The sequence below is a fragment of the Rattus rattus genome, chromosome 3 (assembly GCF_011064425.1).
Source record: "Rattus rattus isolate New Zealand chromosome 3, Rrattus_CSIRO_v1, whole genome shotgun sequence".
In the NCBI taxonomy this organism is placed as follows: Eukaryota; Metazoa; Chordata; class Mammalia; order Rodentia; family Muridae; genus Rattus; species Rattus rattus.
In genome coordinates, this window is record NC_046156.1 from 144,478,403 (window position 1) to 144,500,244 (window position 21,842).

At 38.3% G+C, this 21,842-nt stretch overlaps 1 protein-coding gene across 2 annotated transcripts; it reads right to left on the bottom strand.

The window, feature by feature from the left end:
* Positions 1 to 488: 488 nt before the first annotated feature.
* Snx16 (sorting nexin 16) lies at positions 489 to 20,330 on the bottom strand. 2 transcript variants are annotated; one of them, XM_032898659.1, is made up of 7 exons: positions 19,838 to 20,328; positions 17,612 to 17,698; positions 16,444 to 16,592; positions 8,951 to 9,020; positions 3,222 to 3,358; positions 2,624 to 2,743; positions 489 to 1,579 (listed from the first exon to the last, which is right to left on the bottom strand). In XM_032898659.1, exons 1-7 carry the CDS (start codon positions 20,210 to 20,212, stop codon positions 1,483 to 1,485), a joined length of 1,035 nt encoding a protein of 344 aa, XP_032754550.1. In that variant the 5' UTR covers positions 20,213 to 20,328; the 3' UTR covers positions 489 to 1,482. The 2 variants fall into 2 exon arrangements, with proteins under 2 accessions (XP_032754550.1, XP_032754551.1); XM_032898660.1 differs by lacking the exon at positions 2,624 to 2,743 and having other exon boundaries at positions 19,838 to 20,330.
* Between the last annotated feature and the right edge of the window lie 1,512 nt (positions 20,331 to 21,842).

Here is a 21,842-nt window from a genome sequence, read left to right on the forward strand (position 1 = left end):
TACACTTTGTGGGAAATGTTCTGGTGCAGAGCGCATCTGTGCACTCTGGTAAAAAGTATTCTCACTGTAAGATCAATGGTTAACACAAGTCACTGAATATAATGACTTATGTTGTAGACTGCTAAACAACCGCATCTCAAAATGTATCTTAAAACACCGATAACACTCTAGACTGCAAAGGAGAAATAAATTGTTATTCTACTTCTCTAGGAGGTTCTTTCAGATTTTAGAAAGCTTATGTAGTCTAATGCCAACTTGGACTTCAAGATGTTTCTATGATTATAACGTACACTAAGAGTAAACAAACAGCAGAAATAGAAACCATACAAGTTGACAGTATCAAGATGAGACAAGATATTTAACGCTGTACACAGGGCTGCAATAAGACAATGCTTCATAAGGCTGGGTCACAGATCCTGGTAGACTCTTAGTAAAAGCTCTACACCATCCTTCCAGCTAACTCTATTTACTAAAGAAACTCACTTAACTGAACTTGGCACAAATGAGTTTAATTATCATAAAGTGCATCAGTTGGCTAAATACATATAAACAAAATCAGCCATAGTACAGCATAACATCTTCACATACATACATAGAAATACATATGGAACACCAGGAGTCAAGCTACTTGGGAACTTTGCAGTATATACGGTTATTTTTTTTTCTTTTTCTATAACTCACTTGCCTCAAAACTGTAATTTATTTTGAAAAGAATATGCCTTGATTAGCAAAAAGAGGTAGTGTTCTGAATGAGGCAACCCCAGTGAATTTATGGGTAGAAAATTGAGATGAAGATTATGCAGAAAATATCCAAGTATAATATATTAATAAACCAGGACACTTACAGTAAGTATCTTGACATTAATTAATCATCATTTGAATCAAGGCTATTTTATCGCTTTGCCTATCTAATTATAGCTTTTCAAAACACATTATCTTTGGTTCTAGAAAGTCATCTTCTTTTAAATAGTATTAACATTTCAAATAAGCAACTTTTATCTAGAGATGATAGACATTAACATTTCAAACTGGATTCTTATTTATCTTTCCTGTGGTGTTCACTGATTTAAATCTATATCATATCTGAGATAAAGAAATTACCCAGATTCTAACATGCAATTAATTTTCACCTAATATAAGTGGTGATTTAAGACAAGCAAGCACACACATATACACTAACACAGTAGTTTGGAGCAATATACAGGCAAGACACTGTAATAATTTATGTAAAGTTTTTAAGAACATGGGCCCTGATAACAATTCTAACTGTATATTTTTTTCAATGTAGTAAATACAACGCTGGATAAAAGATATCGAAAGCAGCAGTGAATACAGTTCCTATCCAATAACTAAAAAAACAAATTATGTAAACTTTATACACGTGCATTCTTGTTCTCTTCTGTTTCAGTCTTTGAAGGTGGCATTTGCCACTCTGCTGAAATCTGCTAAAATGATGAAATGGAGGGAGCAGTCACCAGTGTGTTAGTCATCTTCAGCATTATATGCCAACTGTGCGACTTCTATGTCTGCTATTGCACTTCCAGCTTCTCTAGAGTTGAAGTGTGGCTTATGATCAGCTCTGTAAAGGAAGAGGAGTATGCTAGTGAAGGGGACAGATACATGCTCTCATTTTACTGTTATCTTCTCATAGAAAGGCTACTTATACATTTAACACAATATAATCAGTAAATTCAACCAAAAATTCTTTGTGTATCTGTGTGAATGTACATGTATGCGCATACTTGTGGTGACCAGAGGTCACCTTTAGGTGTCATTCCTCAGATGCTATCCACTTAAACATTCTATTTATTTATTTATTTATAGAATATGTGTGTGTGTGTGTGTGTGTGTGTGTGTGTGTGTATGTGTGTGCGTGTGTGTGTGCATGCATGACTTAAGGAAATCAGTTCTCTCCTTCCCGAGTGGGACCAAGGAACTGGATGCTGGCTGTCATCCAGGAGGCCAACATAGTTACTCAGTGACCTATCACTGGCCTTCTCCTAATTTTCCAAGACAAAGTCTCTTACTGGCCTGGAGTTTGCTAATGGGGCAAGGTTGGCTGGTCAATTAAGTCTTGTCTTAGGGTCAAACTAGGATACTTTAGTTTGTCTGTTTCTTTTTTGATGAGCAGATTCATGATATAGCAACACAAAGTTCATAAATAGTACTCGTACAATTTAAATGATCAGGCTGTAGTAAACTAAACATTGTGCTGTATTGAACTTGATACAAGCTAAAGTCATCAGAGAGGAAAGAACCTCCATTGGGAAAATGCTTCCAAGATTGAGCTGGAGGCAAGCCTGTAAGGAAGGCATTTTCTTAATTAGTGACCATAGGGAAGTGTCTAGTCCATTGTACTGTGGATGATGCCGTCCATGGGTTGGTGGTCCCAGGTTCTCAAGCTGAGCAAGCCAGAGGAATTAAACCAGTAGCTGCAACTCTTCATGGTCTCTGCCTCACATCAGCTCCTGTCTCTAGGCTCCTGCCTTGTATGAATTCCTGTCTTGACGACTCCCCTCAATGATGAACATGTAAGCCAAATAAACCCTTTCCTTTCCAAGTTGCTTTTGGTTATGCGTGTTTCACTATAGTCATAGTAACTCTAACTAAGACAATTATATACCTAGATTCTTCATCCAAGACATCCCGATTGACTTGAAGTACAGAGGACTCCACCCTTAGGATCTGTCCACCTTCTGCTCTCGACACATACAGTGATGCTCCAGGTTCTAAGGACAATGTTCTAAAGGTATGTTACAACAGAAAGTTATTTCTTCTGAATAAGAATGGTGTGCCTTCACTGTCATGACAACACGGTGCATTCCTTAGACTTCAGCTAAGTCTCCGCAGTCATGTGACTATTAACTGCTAAATGAGGCAGTTGCTAGTGAAAATCATCAACTGTAATAATTTAGAGTCTTCCCCACATGCATTCAGTATGTGCTGATGGGAAGGCGGACTCCGGCTTCTGTAGTCAGAAGTTAGAAGTCATGTCACACTAGTACATGAAGACACACATTTTAATCAGCTAGAGGCTTACTTTCCTGAGGTTCCTCAACCTTAAATGTTCAGGCTCCTACATTCAATATAAAGAAAGAGGTCAAGAGCCCAGGCCTTTCAGAATCAGAAATTTCCTCAGTCACATTAAAATCTAAAGGGCACCGAGACCAGAGTGTGAAGAGTCGGACTAGCCAGCCTGAAATACAAGTGTCATGACCCACCTGATTCTGGTCTCTAATGCATCTATGTGAAGTTGCTTTTCCCCAAGCAGTTTCTTCAGGGATTCCACCTCTTTTTGCTTCTCAAGTAGTTCTCTCTGTAAATGGTAGTTAGTCTCTTCTAAAGTCTCACAGAAAGCCTTTACAAGGAATAGGAAGGCAAAGAAAAAAATTATGCACCGAAGCAGTACCTCTCTCAAAAACATTACTGAAGAGTCAGAACACAGACATCAAAGTTGTATGTGTCAAAGTCCAGACAATTTGTTCTTCACACTTATCTTTTTAGATTACTAATATTTTGGCACAGTTCACACATAAGGTGTACCCGTAAGTTCTCTTCCTTGAGATAACTATAGTGGCAAACACTGAAAATGGATATATAGGGGTTGGGGATTTAGCTCAAGGCCCTGGGTTCGGTCCCCAGCTCCAAAAAAAAAAAAAAAAATGGATATATAATTACAGATAAAGTAAGAAAATGTCATTTAAGAACATGAAGAATAGATAATAGTAGACAATCTGAATAAACTACAACCGTTATTAAACACAATAGAGTTGGTTATTTAAATTCTGATAAACTAAAGGAATTACTATTCAAATTAGTCTTATAGGTAAGTTCTATGAAGAATGAAGTAACAAAAGCTATTTACAGTATTCAAGTAGCTCTGGAGAACAGAAAAAGAGGAACTATTCCCGAGCTTAGGAAACTAGAATAATCTTGACACTAGAGATAGGAAGGAAAACAATATAGTCAGTAATTTGACCCCAAATCATTATCATCTAAATTCAGCAATTAAAAATGAAATTTTCTCTTATAAACAATTCTTTATGATTTGAAAATCTATGAATTTGTGCTTTTGTAAATAAAACAATCAAGCACATGGAAACATAGGCCCTACAACCTAGCAAATGTTCTTAACCACAAAAGGAGACATTAAGAAAACTACCAATAGCTTACAGAAAACATCTAGCATGACACAGGATTTCTTTAAGGCAGGGAAGAAGGGCAAAGTATGCCCACTGTGAGGGTTTCAACTTATCTTCAAGAATATTGGCAAACACAATAGTACAGGAAAACGCCATGTATATTAGGGAACAGAGGAAAAACTGGATATTAGTATTGTAAGATTAAAATTAGCAATACAGCCAATTCAAAAGGACCTACAAAGGTACAATAGGTATGTGAAATAAATATACAAAATCCAACAATTCAATTGTAAAAATTTAGATTATAAAACAATTGTCAACAGAATGATTAAATATAAATCCTGTCTTGAAAGTTTAAAGAGAAAAAGAAATCAAATCTTACATGAAAATAGTCTCAACTAATATGCAATCAGATTTTCATCTTTTATAAATTTTTTATGAAAGAATAGACAATTCTGAAAACCAAAACCAAAACCAAACCAACCTGAACATGGAAGAGGACCTTTGCAATGCTAACCTTAATCTTGTAATTAACTGTACAGAACTGGCAGAAGGAGAGACTAACTGGAACACAGCCGACTGTTACACACAGGCAAGGCAAGTGAGTATAGTTAACTCATGGAAACTATAAATGTTAGCTCATGAAGGAAAGTGAATACTTTAACAAGCGGTATTGGGATGAGTGGTCACCCACAGAGAAAAAGGCCACGTCAATTAATCTATTGATGTGAAAAACAAGTTTTACTATGAAAAATGATTTAAAGATTACATTTATATCCTAGAAACTATGATGAAGGATGGTAATGGGGCAATTACAGAAGTGGCCTATGTAGCTATTAGTATAGAAAATCCACTTGGTAACCAGGAGTTAAAACAAGCCTAGAAGAAGAGTAGTAATACTAAAAAGAGAGTAACGATGGGAAAACATCATTGATAAGGTGGGTCGACTGACAGCAAATTTTGGGAGTAACTCTCCAATGCGGTGCAGCTGGAGAGTAAATAGATAATAATAAAAACATTTCTACTGTCCAAATATGCTTTCTATAAATCTTAGGGTTTCTTCCAGAATTAAAAATCATCTCCACAAGGGAGTGTTACCCTATGGACTAGGCTTTCAGAATAATTATTAGAAAAATATGCTGATAGAATGATTTAGCTATTACTGAGACCTCAACCAATCCAAAACCACTTTGAACAACTGGTACTGTTAAGTTATGATGAATGTGATAGATGTACTCTTCTTTCATGATCAGCAGCGACTTCTAGAAAATGTCTCACAACCCAAAGGCATCCTTTACTTGCCTTTCTGGTTTCCTCAAACTTGGGAACAAGAAAAATTAAGTTCTCAAGCTGAAGAGTAGCACAAGGTTGTAATTTATGTGGGGAAAGTCTAAAGATTTAGGTTTTAGCTATTTGTAGTCACAACAGTTCCTTAAACATTTTTGAATCCATAATACATTTCTTTGATTGTTGAGACTGACTGGCCTATCACTGCTCCACCCAATGGTGCTGGAATTACCGGTATGTGCTACGGTACCTGGCTTTTATTACACACTTCCAATCATTATCTATTTATTGCTACTATGCCCCAACCTCATTTCTTCCACTGATTTATTTCCAGAGGTATAACTCTGACTTTCCCCAAGTGGGCAGTCCAGGTTAATAGACCCACCTAGTCTTAGTTTCCTTCTAGGTATAGGCACTTGGAGGGGTAGAAATATCTCCCTTTAACAGGATGCAGGTTGAAAATGTAGGTACAAGTTTTACTGGATTAAGGTCCCTTATGTTTTAGAGTAATTTCAACTTATACTGAAAAGACGTTGCTAATTGTCATTTTAGATACTCTCTTACATACAAGGCTGCTGGAGGAATCTGCAAGCCAATGTTGTAAGCCACTTGTTGTTTTGAAATAAAAGAGTCATTGGAGAATTTCTAAATAAATATTTATTTTCAAATACAGTTATAAAACTCTACATTTGTTTTACAGAAATATTCTAGGAGCTATGTTGCACATTGCTTTTCAATGTATAGGCCTAATATCACTTTGATGATTTATTTAAACTAGTTATTTCAGTCAATCTAGCAATGAACTGATTAGCATCCCCTTGCCAAAGAATTATCTAGTCCCTAATGCAATAGTGTGGAGTTTCAGAAATCCTAACTCAAACAAACTCCCACTTTTTCCCAACTAGCCAGTACATATTTTGAATTAAAGATATTTAAAAGATTTTTTTTTTTGTAAAAGGAAAAATGTAAAGTGTTTAAGAACTCTTTTGCAGTTAGGAAGAATACTCTATTTGAAAAGAACGGAAATCATGAGGTGTATGAGTTGAAAAAGTAATAATGCCAACTGTTGCATAATATTATATATCCACCCAAACTAGAACTTGTCAAACACATTTATTGGTCGAAATAAAAAAATGAGATAAAGCTCAGTGACTACATATACTGTGGAGACAAATCGCACAGTTATTAAATGAGAAGACCATAACAACAGTCTACAGAGGAGAAACTAGATCAAGGGTTGCGAAATGCATCTGAAGTGTCTAGCATTCAATAAAACAAAAGGATATACAATATATATAAAATATATTTAATATTTCACATATCTGAAAAACAACAGTTATTAGACACTATCTCTAAATGACCTCAAATAATAATATGTAGAATAATGAGTTCTGAAGCAGCTTGTTTGTGTGTTAGGTATATTAAAAAATTAAAAAATTTAAAGATATATTTATTTTCCAGTAAATCGAGAATCTTAATAATGAGAAAGAATGACAAATAGAAGCAATGAAAATTCTGGAGTTAAAAAACTTCAAGGACGGGGTTGGGGATTTAGCTCAGTGGTAGAGCGCTTGCCTAGGAAGCGCAAGGCCCTGGGTTCGGTCCCCAGCTCCCCAGCTCCGAAAAAAAGAACCAAAAAAAAAAAAACAAAAAACAAAAAACAAAACTTCAAGGACTAAAATACAAATGAGTAAGAGACACTCAGCAGAGGACCTGAAAGGACAGAACTGTGAATTCCTGAACTCAAAAGACAAGCCTATAGACAACTCAATCTTGTAAACAAAGAAAATAATCAACTGAGTAAACTAACTGGAGAAAAGCCAACATTTCAAGTTATGCAGCAAACTGAAAACTACAAGGAGACCCAGGGGGAAGGGAGGAGGGGACTGCAAAGGACTGGAGATCATAGCCATCACGCCTCCAGCCACCAGGCCCAGGAAGCATGCATGTGATAAACACAGGGGCCACATGTTGATGTATCCCAATCAGATTATTAAAAGTCCAAGACAGAGATCTTCCAAACAGAGCAGAAGTATCCATCATATACACAGGAAGGACAGTAAAATGAAAGGCTGACTTTTCCTCTAGATTGATAGTGAAAGCAAGAAATGACCCATTCAAGGGGCTGGACAAAAAACAATCGGGGCGGGGGCGGGTGAGGAAGTTCTGTAATGTCACATGTTTGTGAAGGCATGGAGAAACAGAAATTCTCCTAAGTGACCAGTGGGAAACCACTCATGTAAAACAGTCCATTAGTTTAGAAAAAATCATGACTTTCTTTAAAAAGTTAAACATCAGGGTGCCCTACAAGAAACTAATTACTTTCCCAGTATTTATTTTAACTCAAGAGAAAGGAAAGCATGCATGCAATGGGATAAAACTGCAAACAGTGTAAGTATCAGTCAGCTGGGGCTGGGGAAAGGCAATCTGGTGCATGCACTGACAAATGATAGAAGACTGAGAAGCGACGATGGAAGCAATACAGTGGGACAGCCCGTAAACATGCTAGGTCAAGGAAAGCAGAAAAGATCAGCTATGTAAACTCTGTCATGCACATCATATACACAAAAGATTATGTACATTGTGGTATGTGAATTATATGTATAACCATGTCCCACATTATTGCATGACCCTATATATATATATGTAAAACAGAAAATGCCAATTTATAGGGAAGAAAGTGGATTATGGGCTGTCTTGGGCTAGGAGTGCAAACTGTAAAATGTTTTTAGGAAGTTTTTGAGGAAATGTAACTATTCTAAAACTAGATTGTGATGATACCACAGCTGTATAAATACTAACAATTACTAAGTTGCATATTTACAATGAGATAACAAAATAACAAGTGAATAAGTTCTTGAAGGTTTTATTTCAATAAGGTTTTTTTAAAAAAGCTACAGCATTTACTCTGACACAAAGAAGTGCTACAGTTAAACTGTAGCCTACCAATTAAATCTGTTTCATTTAAATGCCATTAAACATTTGGGGGTAAACGTGCATAAAATCCTAGCTGATCTATTATTACCAAATCTGTTTTGTGAATCTAGCCTATTGCTTCAAGAAATGGGCCCCTTTAATGTGTCAATTATTGTAATTTGAGTACCATCAAACATGGGCTGAATTGCTAACAAGACAACCCGTCTACCTCTGAAAATCAGCTTAATTTGAATGTTAACAGTAGGTTCCTCACTTGCATACCTTAGAAAAGGAATGCTCATCATAAAATCAGTGCCAAATGAAGTAATTTTTATTAATTTTTGAAGCAATAAAAATAAGTTGAAAGGATTTAATTTTAGATTTTTATTCATTACATGCTACATAGAATTTTTATCTGTTCACTAAACTAGGTCCATGTTTTTCAATAAAAGAAACCTTTGATTCAAATATTAAAAGCTGTCTGTATAAAATCACTGTAGTTTGAACTGATAATTTGCTGTTTGCCAATCCATCCAAGAAACAATATAGGAATTGTACTGTATTATTTTTTTTTTTTTTCACGTGACATATAATACAGCACTTACCCTGCTTTCTTCTAGGCTATCAAATGGACCTGGTGGATCATCCAGACAAAGAAATTCTCTCACTGCAAGGCTTTTCAAAGGCAAAAAAATTAGCTGGCATACAAATAAATTTACAAAAGACAGCAGAACACAAAAGACACATTGAAGCTACAGTGTGTGAGGCAAGCGATTTTGTAGAAAGTATAAAAATGAACAATCTGTTTGTGTCTTTACATATGTAGCCACATGCAAATACCAAACTATAAAAGATAACAGGTTTTACTCAAGCTATTAGATCTTATGAATGTAAATAAAAACCCCAAGTTTCCTGTTACATGCAGACCATATCACAACCAACACATCAGACTAATGGTAAGGACTGCTGTCCTGAGCAGCAAACCTCACTCTTGACTTTCAAAGAGGCAAGAGTGCCGACAGCTGCATGGGAGTCACCTTGCTATGAAGGAAAGCAATTCTTAATTTCTATTCTCTTTCTAAGGTCTAAGGAGCCTTTACTCTGAAATACCTTAAAGACTGCCCTTGCTATGTTTATACTTCATATGCACATGCCCTAGGTATTAAGAGAAGAACCTGTGACCATCTCTCCATAGCAAACGTCTTATATAATGAAACATTCCTATGGACATACTTTGCATCGTCATAATAGGCTAAGACAGCGAACCGTCAAACTCCTCACAATAAACACACTCTCCCCTTCCAAACAGCAATTGCAGGTCTGAGAGAGAACTTGACGTATATGTGCAATTTCTTATTTGTAAAAGGCAAGAATATGATTAACTGACACACTACATAAAGGACATGCCGCGTTGTGTTGAAAAGAGAATAGGGTTTTCGGGTCATATTGGGCCAGAGAGGTTTATAATGACAAAGCTGTGTAATCATGAAGAGGTAAGTTGGATATTCAGTGAGATCTCCTTAAGAGAAAAATAGGAATATAAAAAGTAGTATTAGGAAAGTAAAAGTCCAAAGACAGAACAAAGAAGCTGATGGTAAGCAGACTCTAGACTGTCAAATGTTTCCAGTAGGGAAAAAGGACACATGGAAGATCTTCACTGTAATGCAGCTGAATCAATCGTCTATTACGCTTTTTGTCCCTTTTAAGCATCAGACAACAACAGGTGATGCTCCGTCTCTGTTTTGAACAGAAACCACCTTGTGAATGAATAAGTTATTTCTTTTACTAAGTGGTAATTTGTCTCCCTAAAACTTCTACTTATGAGTCTTCGTTCGGCTCTTTGAACCAATCATGGTAACCCTAAATCTTCTATATGACACCACCAAACATTGAGGATGGTCCTCACTTCCTCCAGTGCTTCACTTTCTAGAAGTACCACCAATGCAATAACACTTGCACACTGAGTCACACTGCTCTCTCTCACAGCTGCTCCAAAAGGCAAGGTACTGGGGGCTGGAGAGATGGCTCAGTGGTTAAAAGCACTGACTGCTCTTCCAGAGGTCAGAGTTCAATTCCCTGAAACTACATGGTGGCAAATTACCATCTGTAATAGGATCCAATGCCGTCTTCTGGTGAGTCTGAAGACAACTGCAGTGTACTCACATACATAAAATAAATAAATAAATCTTTTAAAAAAATGTTATCAAAGTCTACACAGAAAAATGACCTTTACAGTCATAGTGCAAGTGGTAGAGACAGACCCTAAATCTGTTTCCTGAGAATAAATCTGTGCTACTTTCTTCTGAAAATGATTTTATCTTAGGTATTAAGTTAAATACTTCCTTGCAGGCCATGCCTCTCTGAACACATTCAATTTGCATTACCACTCTCAAGTTCTGGCACTGAGAATACTGCAAATAGCTTAACAGTACAAAGGAGACCAGGATTACCAGTGATGTAGGAATTGTACCCTACCTACCAATTCATTCCATGAAGTAGCCACAGTTAGATAAAAGTGAAGTGATGCCTCTGAGGTAGCGGGAAGTGTGGTACAGGGAGCTTAGGTAGATTCGGATCACCTGCACCTACCTGGACACCTTTAGCCCACTAGAACCTGTACTAGTCAGTTTGGTCCTTTGTGACCCATAGTTCAAAATCCCATCTATAGCTCCTCTAGCAAGAGGGAGTAGAGCTTAGGTCTCAGAGCTGGCATAGAGCAATTTTCTACACTAGTGCTACCTTTCTTTATGACTTTCTAGCAACCTATCTCCTTGTGTTTAGAGCTGTGTCCCATGCTGACTGGTAAGCTGACTCTTATGCTTCATGGTTCAGCATACTTATTACTACCCACAAATGCTTCTCGTTAGCTCCCCTCCTCCCCCGGTTCCCTTCTAGTCTGGGGTAATGTTTGAAAGCTTTCTCCCCACAGGACTTCTTCAGGTTTAACTGGTAGATTAAAGAGTTCAAAAGGAGAAAAACATTGGAAGTAGGATGTGAAATAATTGTGAAGACTTAGAACAGTAGATATTGCTATGGTGCATAAGGATGAAATGATGTCAGTGTAGGAGAGAGCATTAGACAGCTGTGTCTTAACTGAGACTGTGCAAATAGCTGAACTGCATTTTGACAAATCAAATTTCATGCTGTTCCTAGCATATGACCTGTAGGCTTGACTTCTGTAGTTTGATTAGAAAATTCTCTTTCATCTGACAAATCCTTCTTAACTGTCTCAAAGATGGGCCAAATATCATTATTTCTGTAAAGCTCAAATGTCGTCTGACATTTCTTCCACTAACAGATGTATTTCTTTCCATTATCACTTTTGGGGGCACATCTTTTCACTTAGATTTAATTCAGGACTAGCACCTAACTTATCTTTGTGTAGTCATACTTCCACACAATAAGCTCTATGTAAATATTTGTTGAAGAAGTAATATGTCTAATAAACCCTATTAGCATGAAAATAGTCCATTTAATTTGTTTTTGTTTTGTTTTATAAATAGAGCTGAACACAATACTCTCAATACTTTTAAACTAGGGGTTCTTAATTTCTTTTCATCTTTTCTCCATGTTGGCCTGTCCTGTTTGGAGCAATCCTAACAGTATTAAGAGCCGTCGGCCATCTGTAAGGCACACAGGCTAGCAGAACAGTAGATGTGCAGAGTGTACAAGAAAGAAAAGCTAGAGTAGTTTAATACATCAACAATTACCTGGATGTACAAAGATATAGTACCGTTTATCTTCAATTATTCCTGATGGTTTTGGTATTTTGATGTGTCTGAGTGTTTTGCCTGTGTGTGTGTCTGTGCACTACACACACAGAGGAGAAAGCGTCAGATGCCTTGTCACGCGCGCACATGCACACAGACACACACACAGAAACACACACAGACATCTCTCTCCTATATGCCAGGCTGGTCTGGAAATTGAGGTCCTCCTGTCTCATTCCCTGAGTGCTGGGAGTGTACAGCACACACTCTATGTTTCTCTGTAGTAATCTATAAGTGACACTCAAGTGCAGAAATTTTGTCTGTTCTTTTCTATCTTAGAGGAAACTCTGTTCCCTTTGCAACAAAAGGAAATGAAAAGACTCTTCTCTCTATATCTTTGAATAGTGAATTCTCTTCTTCCCTCTACTGTGTGACTTGAGAGGGAGGCGGCCATGGACATCTTGTTCAGAGTACACTAGGAACAGAACCAATAAGAGCAGTTGCTGCTGTGAGGAACTCGGCCTCTGTTCTATTTAGTTCATAGAAGAAAGTCATGAAAGGTGGAGAGACAACGCAAAACAAAGCAGGGTAGTACTATGGCAGTTCTGGAGTCTGCACATAGCTCTTTTGCAGCCTCAGACTTACAACCCATGTTCTAGTTCCTCCTTTCTATCATACATTTTCCTACCCCCAATCTCAACCTTACTTTCTAGCCATACAACTCCGACAATTCCTACAGATTCAAATTCCAGTATTGCTCCTCCCGTCCAGTACCTCTACTTTAATAATCTATGTCACTCAGCAGTTGCCCAACTTTTCTATATTACGTGACTAAGTAGTTACGGGGCTAACATTAATGACAGATGAATAATTCTTCTCTTTACCTTCTCATACTAACTATTTAAGGAACCTCTTTCACTGTAAGATCAATGTTAAATATCATGCAGGAAAAATAATGTATACATTATCACAAACAAAGAAAAGTTCTCTATTTTCATCCTAATGCAACTTAAGTGGGTTTCCTAGATGTCTGATGATGAACTTGGTCAGAAACTTTCATTTCCTGAAAGGCACATTTATAGATTGAGGAAAGTTCAGTGTGCTGTCTCAGGAACCCTTTAACATGTTTTTAGATTCACTTTGTGTGTGTGTATGTGTGTGTGTGTGTGTGTGTGTGTGTATGTATGTTATTGTAAGTGCCCTGTCTGTATGAATGTAAGTACACTAGGTACACACCACCTGTGCTGGGAGGTCAGAAGATGGTCTTATGTGCCTGGAAGTGGGGTAATAGATGCTCGTAAAAACTGCCAGAGGAACTGAACTCAGGTCCTCTGCAAGAGGAACAAGTGCTCTTCACCACTGAGCCAACTCTCCAGTTTTAGGAATTCTGAATGTCTCTAATGAAGTAAACTTCTTTCTTATCTTTCTTATTTACTTATTTTGTTTTGTTGTTGTGAGACAGGCTCTCTCTACATAGCTCTGGCTGTCCTAGAACTCACTATATGGATTAGTCTGGCCTTGTCCTCACAGAGATAGATCGACTTGCCTTTTCCTTAAGTACTGGGACTAAAGGCAAGCTCCACCATGCCTGGTTTAAGTTTACTCTTTTTATTTGCAGTTCTGGTCAAAGCCACAGCCCTGTGCATGTAAGATACATGTCCTCTATTAACTCCTTTTCCCTTTTTCCTGATAAATAGATTTAATCGATTTAACTTCATCTATTTTATTTTTTAACATGGCCATTCTATATAGCGCATGCTTAACTCAAACATACAAAATCTCCCGCCTTTACTTTCCAAGCTGGCATTCCAGGCTCCTGTACCACACCTGCTGCAATTCCTAACACTGAATGACTGAAACCTATTACCAGTAATTTTAAAAAGTTACATTTTGCTAGTTAAAAATAAAATTATAAAAACGGTTACTTAAAGTGGACCCTGGAGTATAACTTAGCACATTTTGAGTATAAAGACTTATTGAATATGGGGCAAGAGAACAAAGAAACGACGTATGGATCTCATAGTTTCTTTTTTAATAATATAAGATAAACTGTAAAGGCCTTTTATGATTTATGCACACTATTTTTCGTTAGTGGTTTTCCTGAAATGTAAATTTATCTCTTTACAGTCTCATTTGCACAAACCCTTTTTTAATGGAGTGCCAACAGTCCTGTCATTCATTCATTCACTCATTCATTCGTTCATTCAAGAGACACTGAGAACTAACTGAGTCAGCACGGTGAGACGCTTGGGATGCACTGCCCAATGAATGAAATAACCACATAACTAGATCTTAAAATCTGGTGAAAAAGCCAAAACCAATTAATAAAAGCATAATGTGCAAATCAAAATGTGATGGAAGTACCAACCAGCCTTTCTTAACTGGGATTCTCAGGAGAACTAAACTATGTGGTGATGACTTAAGTCTTATCTTCTCAAAAAACTGGTAGAAAGCTAGTATCATCCTGCCTAGAAGTACAGAAGTTCATTACATACCACAAGTATCTTAAAGCACTAGGAGACAACTTACAAACCAGCGAAGGCTATGAGAAAGCAGAGACCTGGTTTTCGAAATGGAGAGGCAACATGCTAGTCAAAAAGGCCAGTGACCTAATGAAGTGAAGCCTATGCTGACTGAAACTTTTGGGATGTGCAGGAGTTAGTGGAGTAGCAGTCTGAAATGCTGCCTTTGCAGAAAACAATTTACCTGAAGAGCAAGAAGCATGTTGGTGTTAGACAAAGAGGAGATGGATATGACAGATGCACACAGAATGGGTGAGTGGAGGAATAACAAATCCATTGCTGGAAAGATAGGCAAGGTGGCTGGGACCAGAATGACCTAATCAAACTGCACTGCATAAAGAACAGAGGCTGCAGTGAGCTACAGAAATATGAGTGAAGGAGGAGACGAGGATAAGAGGAAAGACCTGCTTGCACTGGGGTGAAGATGGTAGTGACAGAGGAAAAGTAGACAAGTCTGGATGGATCCTGAGGGAAGGGATTAAAGGACGTGTGGAAGACGACTTGCAGGTCTGCATAGACAATGATGCTGGGAAGGGGGACAAACGCCTGAAGCCTATTCAAGCTGAGGCAGCGCACACTGAAGAGCACGATGCTCACTTGGAGTATGCAGGTCTCATTGAAGGGTGAAGGTGATATGCATAAAGATGGAATGAAAGGAAGAGAGAGACAGCTTTCTTAGATATTTCCCATCATTATTTGAAAAACTGCACACAGCCATGTTGTGGATTTGGTTTATTGCTTACATTATATTATTTGGAAATTGCAAAAGAATCCCACATGTAAGATGCAGAGGGTTCCTGTCCTCAGCTGGTTTTGATTAGTGAATAAAGATATCAGCGGCCAATGGCTAGCTAGGCAGGGAGAAAGTGGCGGGACTTTAGGATTCAAGGGCAAGGGGACCAAAGAAGCAGCAGAACCCCCATGCTGGGGGAGCAGATGGATCAGGCCTGAGACGTGCAGGACAGAGACAGCCAACATGTGAGAGCTGGGGGTCATGGCTCATGAGGGCCGTAGGCTGGGCCAGCCAGCATAGATATACATAGGATTTAGTAAGTAATAATTCAGGAGTATTGGCAGGGAGAGTGTGTTAGCTACGTGGAGGTTTGGGAGTGGCCCCAACATTAAGCTGCTTAGGGCATTATTAAATATAAGGATATGTGTGTGTGTGTGTGTGTGTGTGTGTGTGTGTGTGTGTGTGTGTGTGTCTTATAAGTTTCTAGAACACTGGCACAGGTAGAAAGAACTCACTGCCGCCGCCAAGGGGTTAGAGCCACCAACTACTACGACACAGCTATAGACACGTACTATATGTTCCTGCTCACTGTCAATGCTCTCTGTAGTTTTTTAAAAGTTCTCATTTTTCTAATAACATAAATCCTTCAAGCAATATATTTCATTAAGAGATTTTCTTATATTCAGAAGTCAAAAAGTAAAATCTTTTCATACTATTCAATGTTTCCAGAAAAGTTATTTTACTACATTAATTAATCTAAATTCCTAATTTTTATATTACCTAGAAGAGATATAAAAAATTATTTTTACATTAACCAAAAATTGAATATTATGTGGGCCATTTTGTCTAAATGAATACTAACATGCTTGATACTAAAATCCAGTGTACAGCTAGATAGTTTGAGGACATTGTATGCTGATATTTTTCTCTTCATATTTAAAATTTTAATAAAAATTAAATGCTAAATAAAATTCTCAACTGAAAGAAAGCAAGAAAATTCCATGGATTTGAGAGGTAATTACATCCCCACCCCCCAATATATGCTGATATAAAGTTGGTCCTAAGTTTATTCTTTAGTTTTAAACTTGTTTTTGAAATCATTTTTCAAATTCTTATTTCAGTGTGTTACATACCAGTTAGCGATGTCTTTGTGAGCTACTAAGTTTTGAAGAAACGCTTGTAGTCCTAATTGTCTGTCTTCTAGAAAGTCTGCATTGTAATTATCTTTAAACCAGCGTTTTGGAGGAAGTGCTAATCGAAAGCCTGGAAACATCTCTTTTAACTGAAAAAGAGAGAGAGAGAGAGAGAGAGAGAGAGAGAGAGAGAGAGAGAGAGAGAGAGAGAATGTTTAGCTCAGTTACATGAACGGAATACCGTTCTATACCATGGACTGTTTGAAATTATTCACTAAACAAGTGACTGTGCTAATGGAACCAGCTAAGCCATCCTCTGTTGTCCCTTGCGATCTCCCAGAGCTGGTATGCAGGCTTTCCAGTTGCTCCACATCATGCCTGCACGTGGTCTTTTCCACCTTCTCGTGCTAGGCATCCCGGTGGAGTAACGAGTAGGACTCACTGCAGCTATAGTTTTCATTTCCAATTTCAAAAATACTGTTAAATATTGCCTAACTAGCTTTTTGTATCTTCTCTGGTTAATTATGTATTCAATTTTTGACTAGCCCATTTAAATAGTTAGGCTGCAACTTTAAAGATGGAGCAACCACATACAAGAATGGACCCCGGTTCTAAGAATGATCTCTGGCTAACAGACATCAATCAAACAAGTACCTTGCCCTACAACATTCAGAAACCAAACTCTGACCAAAACTTGAATGAGCTGGGAAGCTGATTCTTCCCCAGAGACACCAGATAAGAGTCTAGCGTGACCAAAAGCTTGATTGTGAGCTTGTCTGGTCCTGAAGAGCACCCGCACCCCTGTCCCAACCACTATTAACCAGAGTTTTAACAGTGTAGGCAGCAATAGAACTAATATTAACATTACAGACTTTCGTTCACATTCCTTTTTTTTGGTTCACATTCCTTTTATTGTAGGTGATGCTATGTAGATTTCCTCAAACTTTTGAGGTTATATAATCATATATGAAATAGATCGGATCAATTTTTCATAAATATGCAGCTAACTGTGCAGATGAGACGAATGATTACTATAGTAAAATGAACTATTTGATCTTCCTGTGAGCCTACAAAGACTTGATAACTTACAGGAAGCTACACACAGAGAAGATGCAGGGAACAGACACATAACTGGCAACTGAGGACAGCTCGGGGTCTGACTACTTACTTTGTCATTAAGCCTGGAGAAGTCAGTGTATCTTCTGAAAACTACCCAGCTTTCTTCTGGACTTTTCTTTACTAGGATTTTATATACCTAGAAAGAGAGAAAGGAAGAGAGATAGGCAAAGGATATTGAGAGAAGGGAGAGGGAGAAGGGGGGTGGGCAGAGAAAGGAAGAAATCAAACATTTGTAGAAAACTACTTGATATATCAAGCAACTTTATGCAAGAAATACAAAATCATTTAGAGAATCAAATGTATGGATATGACAGCAAAATAATTTTTTAAAGTATGACCAAGACAAAACACCACAGCACATGTGTGGAGGTCAGAGAGCAACACTGAGGAACTGTTCACTGGTTCTACCACTTGGGCCTTGGGAATGAACTAAGGTCACGAGGCTTGGCAGCAAGCACTTTTACTCACTGAGCCAACACCAGCTCAGATCTATGTCAGAGCAGCACCAACTTGGAGCTTAAGCTTCAACATAGGAATCTAGGCAGACACAAGCATTCATGCCCTAGCATACTGTTAATGAGAATGCTTTCTTTCATACAATGGGTAGGTGAGTGTAAAGAAATGCCATCAAGTTTTAACTGGTAAAATGTCTCTTCCCATCTCAACAGTATGGTAACTACATCCTGTATAATAGATTGTGGTTTTCAAAAATCATGTCAACAGTTTTTCTTGGAGGGCCTCTCCTCCAGGCATCCGTTAATGGCATGAAGCAGTGGAATAAACATAAAAACTTTAGTTCAAGAAAATGAAAAACCAAACTCTTTGATTTAATGTGACTTTAGCAAGGTTAATGATAAACACATACAAGTCAACGTGCATAAGCACATATTATTAAAGTATTTAAACAAAGCTGGGAATGGTGACCCATGCCTAAGCCCAACACTTAGGAGGCAGAGACAGGCAGATCTTTATGAGTTCAAGGCTAGCTTGATCAAAACAGTGAATTCCAGGAACGGCCAGGAAGGACTACATAGAGAAACCCTGTCTTTAAATACCAAAAAACAAACAAACAAAAAAACCCAAACCAACCAAACAAAAAAACCCAATAAAAACAAAAACAAAATAAAACCAAACCCCCAAATATTAAAGCTGGATGGATTTGAAAAAAATTAGGTAAGAAGTGGAAAACAAGTAAATGCAGACCTCTTCCATGAATATCAAATGGCTATACCAGACAGAAATCTGACCACAAGGCTGCTGCATGGACAACACAGGGCGTGATCAGGAGGAATCTGAGACAAATATCGATGGGTTCATCAGACACTTGAGGACAGTACTGTGAAGATGATTAGCTGGTTTACGGACATCACAAATCTCAGTGCATAAGGAAAACAGAGCAGGCTGTCCTGAGAAGCAACAGTATTGCGTATCAACATCTATCAATGTGGAACACAGAAGATTCACCTTCATGATACGTCATAGGAAACACTGGAAAGGAAGGCTTTTAGTTATTTGAGTGCCTGATTGAGTGATTTCACAGAAAAATAGAAATAGATGCGTCTCTCATCGCAGCGCAGACCTAGGAACCACTTCTGGATGGTCTGCAGATATAAATGTTAAAGTTTATAACAAAACAACTTTTAGACAAAAACATGGGCAACATCTTTACAGCATTATAGGAGGCAAAGACTGTAGAGAAGTGCAGCCAGACCGGGGTTCAGAACACAAAAAACGGCAAAATGGAGAATGTGCGAGAGAATATCCAAATAGCCACAAAGGTTTGAGTGTTTAATGTAACAGTCATTAAGAAAACTCACATTGTGTATAAAGTAGAAAACATACAGTAAGAAGGTAGGAAGGAAGGAAGGAAAAAGGCAACACATGAGGGAGGTATGGAGTGAGTGGAAATCCTACACTGCAGTGGTTCCCCACAGAGCACGGCTCACCAGTATTTTCCAAGCTGGGCTATGGAACTAACAACTTTACTCTAAGTAGACTGTAAATGGAAATGTGTCTATGTACTTCCCACACGATCGGTACAAAATGATCACTGTAGCACTGTCAGAAAGAACCTCAAAAAACAAGTACTGCCAACAATAAAAATGAGCTACCTAAATTTATTCAAGATTAAGGGTGACTTTCATAAATAGGATACCAAAACAAAAGTGGATCCCAAAGGCTCTGAAGTACAGGCTTTCCTTAATCAGCACACATAAGCGCACTAGTAAACCAACCTTTTGCTTGTTACTGCTGTGCAGCAGAAGCTAATACTTACAGTAAATTTGGCACGCTCTTCCATAACTTCATAACCCAGAATTGTAGGTGTTGAGGGTCTATCTTCCCAATTCAGTGCATCAGGGTGCTGTTCTTCAGTGTCTCTTGGTCTAGCAGAATATTCAATGGACGAATCTGTACCTGTAAATTTAGTCCTAATGAGAGGACTGCCGCAGACTGATGACGCGCTGTCCATCTGATCCTGGACATTCGTGTGCTTACAAGTGCCCACACTTGAGTCTTCTAGCTGGCCTTTGGAAGAGTTTGAGCTTGTTGACACACTGCCAAAGGAAGAGCTCCTCTGATTTCTGCTGTTTGTAAAGCTGGAAGCAGAGTTTCCGATTGGCATCGGAACTGGGACATAAGGGGTTGCCATCTTCTTTGGTCTTGGCAACAAACTTGTACACCTTTAAGTCCAAATACTTAAAGAACAACTGAGATGCAGTTCATTGTTTTCTTCTCAGGAATTCACTATCTAAAAATGAGAAGGACACATTGAAGGATTACTCTTCAATCCAGAACTCAATCCAAAAGAAAACAAAGTGCTTCTCTTAATTTGTGACACTCAAATACTTATGAAGACATATAGCTAACACCATCCTTTAATCTGATTTATCTCTGTGAACTCTTTTTAACATGGTAAAGAGAACAAACTTATTTTACCTCTCTTTTCTTGACCCTCATGGTATACATCATCTTTTTTTTTTTGTCTACTTTCCTTCAGTTTTTGCAATATTCATTTTAAATGGACTCAGTCCCAACATACATACAAACCTATTTCCTGTCCACTCCCACCCCCAAAAAAAAAGAAAAAGAAAAAAGAAGAGAAGTTTTGTCGTTCTGGTACTACTATACATAACACGGGAACATAAGAAGAAAAAAAGAGTCATTCATTTTACCTTTTTTTACAATTACTGAAACTCCCAAGGATTTACACAGGCTAATCACAGTCAGTCAGAAGTTTAGATTATTATTAAGGAATGCCCTTTTATTTTGATTGAGGCTTACAAATGCTATGCATGTATTCTAAACCTTTCCTTAAAAAATATGAATCTTTAGACAGAGCCTCACTACCTTACCTAGTTGCTGCCTGTGAACTTGCTAAGCAGCCCAGGTAGGCTCGAACTTTTGATCTTGCTGAACCCTCCAGAGATGCTGGGATACACACCTGCACTACCAAGCCAACAACAACTATTTTGAAAGTAACATTTTTTAAAACTTAGAATCAAATATATTTCAAAAGTAAACTTGATCAAGTTAATGAAAAAAAAGTGTGGGGGGAATATCGGGTTTACAGTCAATGAAATTAAATGATTAAAATTTTTGCTTTAGCTTCTATATTATTAATTCTCAATAACCTAAGGTCTAAATGATGGATATACTTTATGTCAGAATAATTTTGTAGAATAAAGAAGTAATAATTTACCATTACTTCCTTAATAAGTAATAAACTCAAATTTTACGTACTGACCAGGAGAAATGACAGGTCTACTTATACACAGCAACAGGGGATCAGTCTAACTTTATTTACTCTTAGCAAGCTGTCTCCTCAGGACGTGGGAAGACGCTGAAACAGGGTGTGTGACCTCACGCGGTCAGTACAACCTTCCTTTTGGTCGAACGTTCAAGAAACCTGAGCTGCAGATTCACCCCTTGGGTTCTTCCTGACTCCCTCGCCCATAAAGAATAACTGAGCAGCAGGACTCTCTTAGTTCCCAGCGCTGGCCTCTGACATCTGCCACCTGAGGCCCCCGGCAGCCAAGGGCGGCCTAGGTGTGCGCCCCGGGGCTCCCACCCGCGGGAGCTGCTGGCCAAGCCTGCGGAGGGCGTGTCGCGTTCTTCGGGGGCGCCTGACGTCTGTCCCCAGGAGGATGCTCCCGCGCTACCTGTGAGATGGGTGACAGCATGGTGGTGGAACGCAGGCCCAGGGGACCAGGCAGGGAGATGTGGTCGGCGCGGGCCGCGACCCCTCAGGCCGGGCTCGGGCGCCTCCAGTCCTCCCGGGC

Bases quoted from the DNA above. Each gene is read 5' to 3' on its own strand.
- Snx16 (XM_032898659.1), bottom strand. From the start codon at position 20,212: ATGGCAACCCCTTATGTCCCAGTTCCGATGCCAATCGGAAACTCTGCT. The intron at 3,359-8,950 runs GTAAGTGCTGTA...TTCCTTGTAAAG, and splicing joins ATAGCCTAGAAGAAAGCAGG to GCTTTCTGTGAGACTTTAGA. The intron at 2,744-3,221 runs GTGGGTCATGAC...ACATACCTTTAG, and splicing joins GCATTAGAGACCAGAATCAG to AACATTGTCCTTAGAACCTG.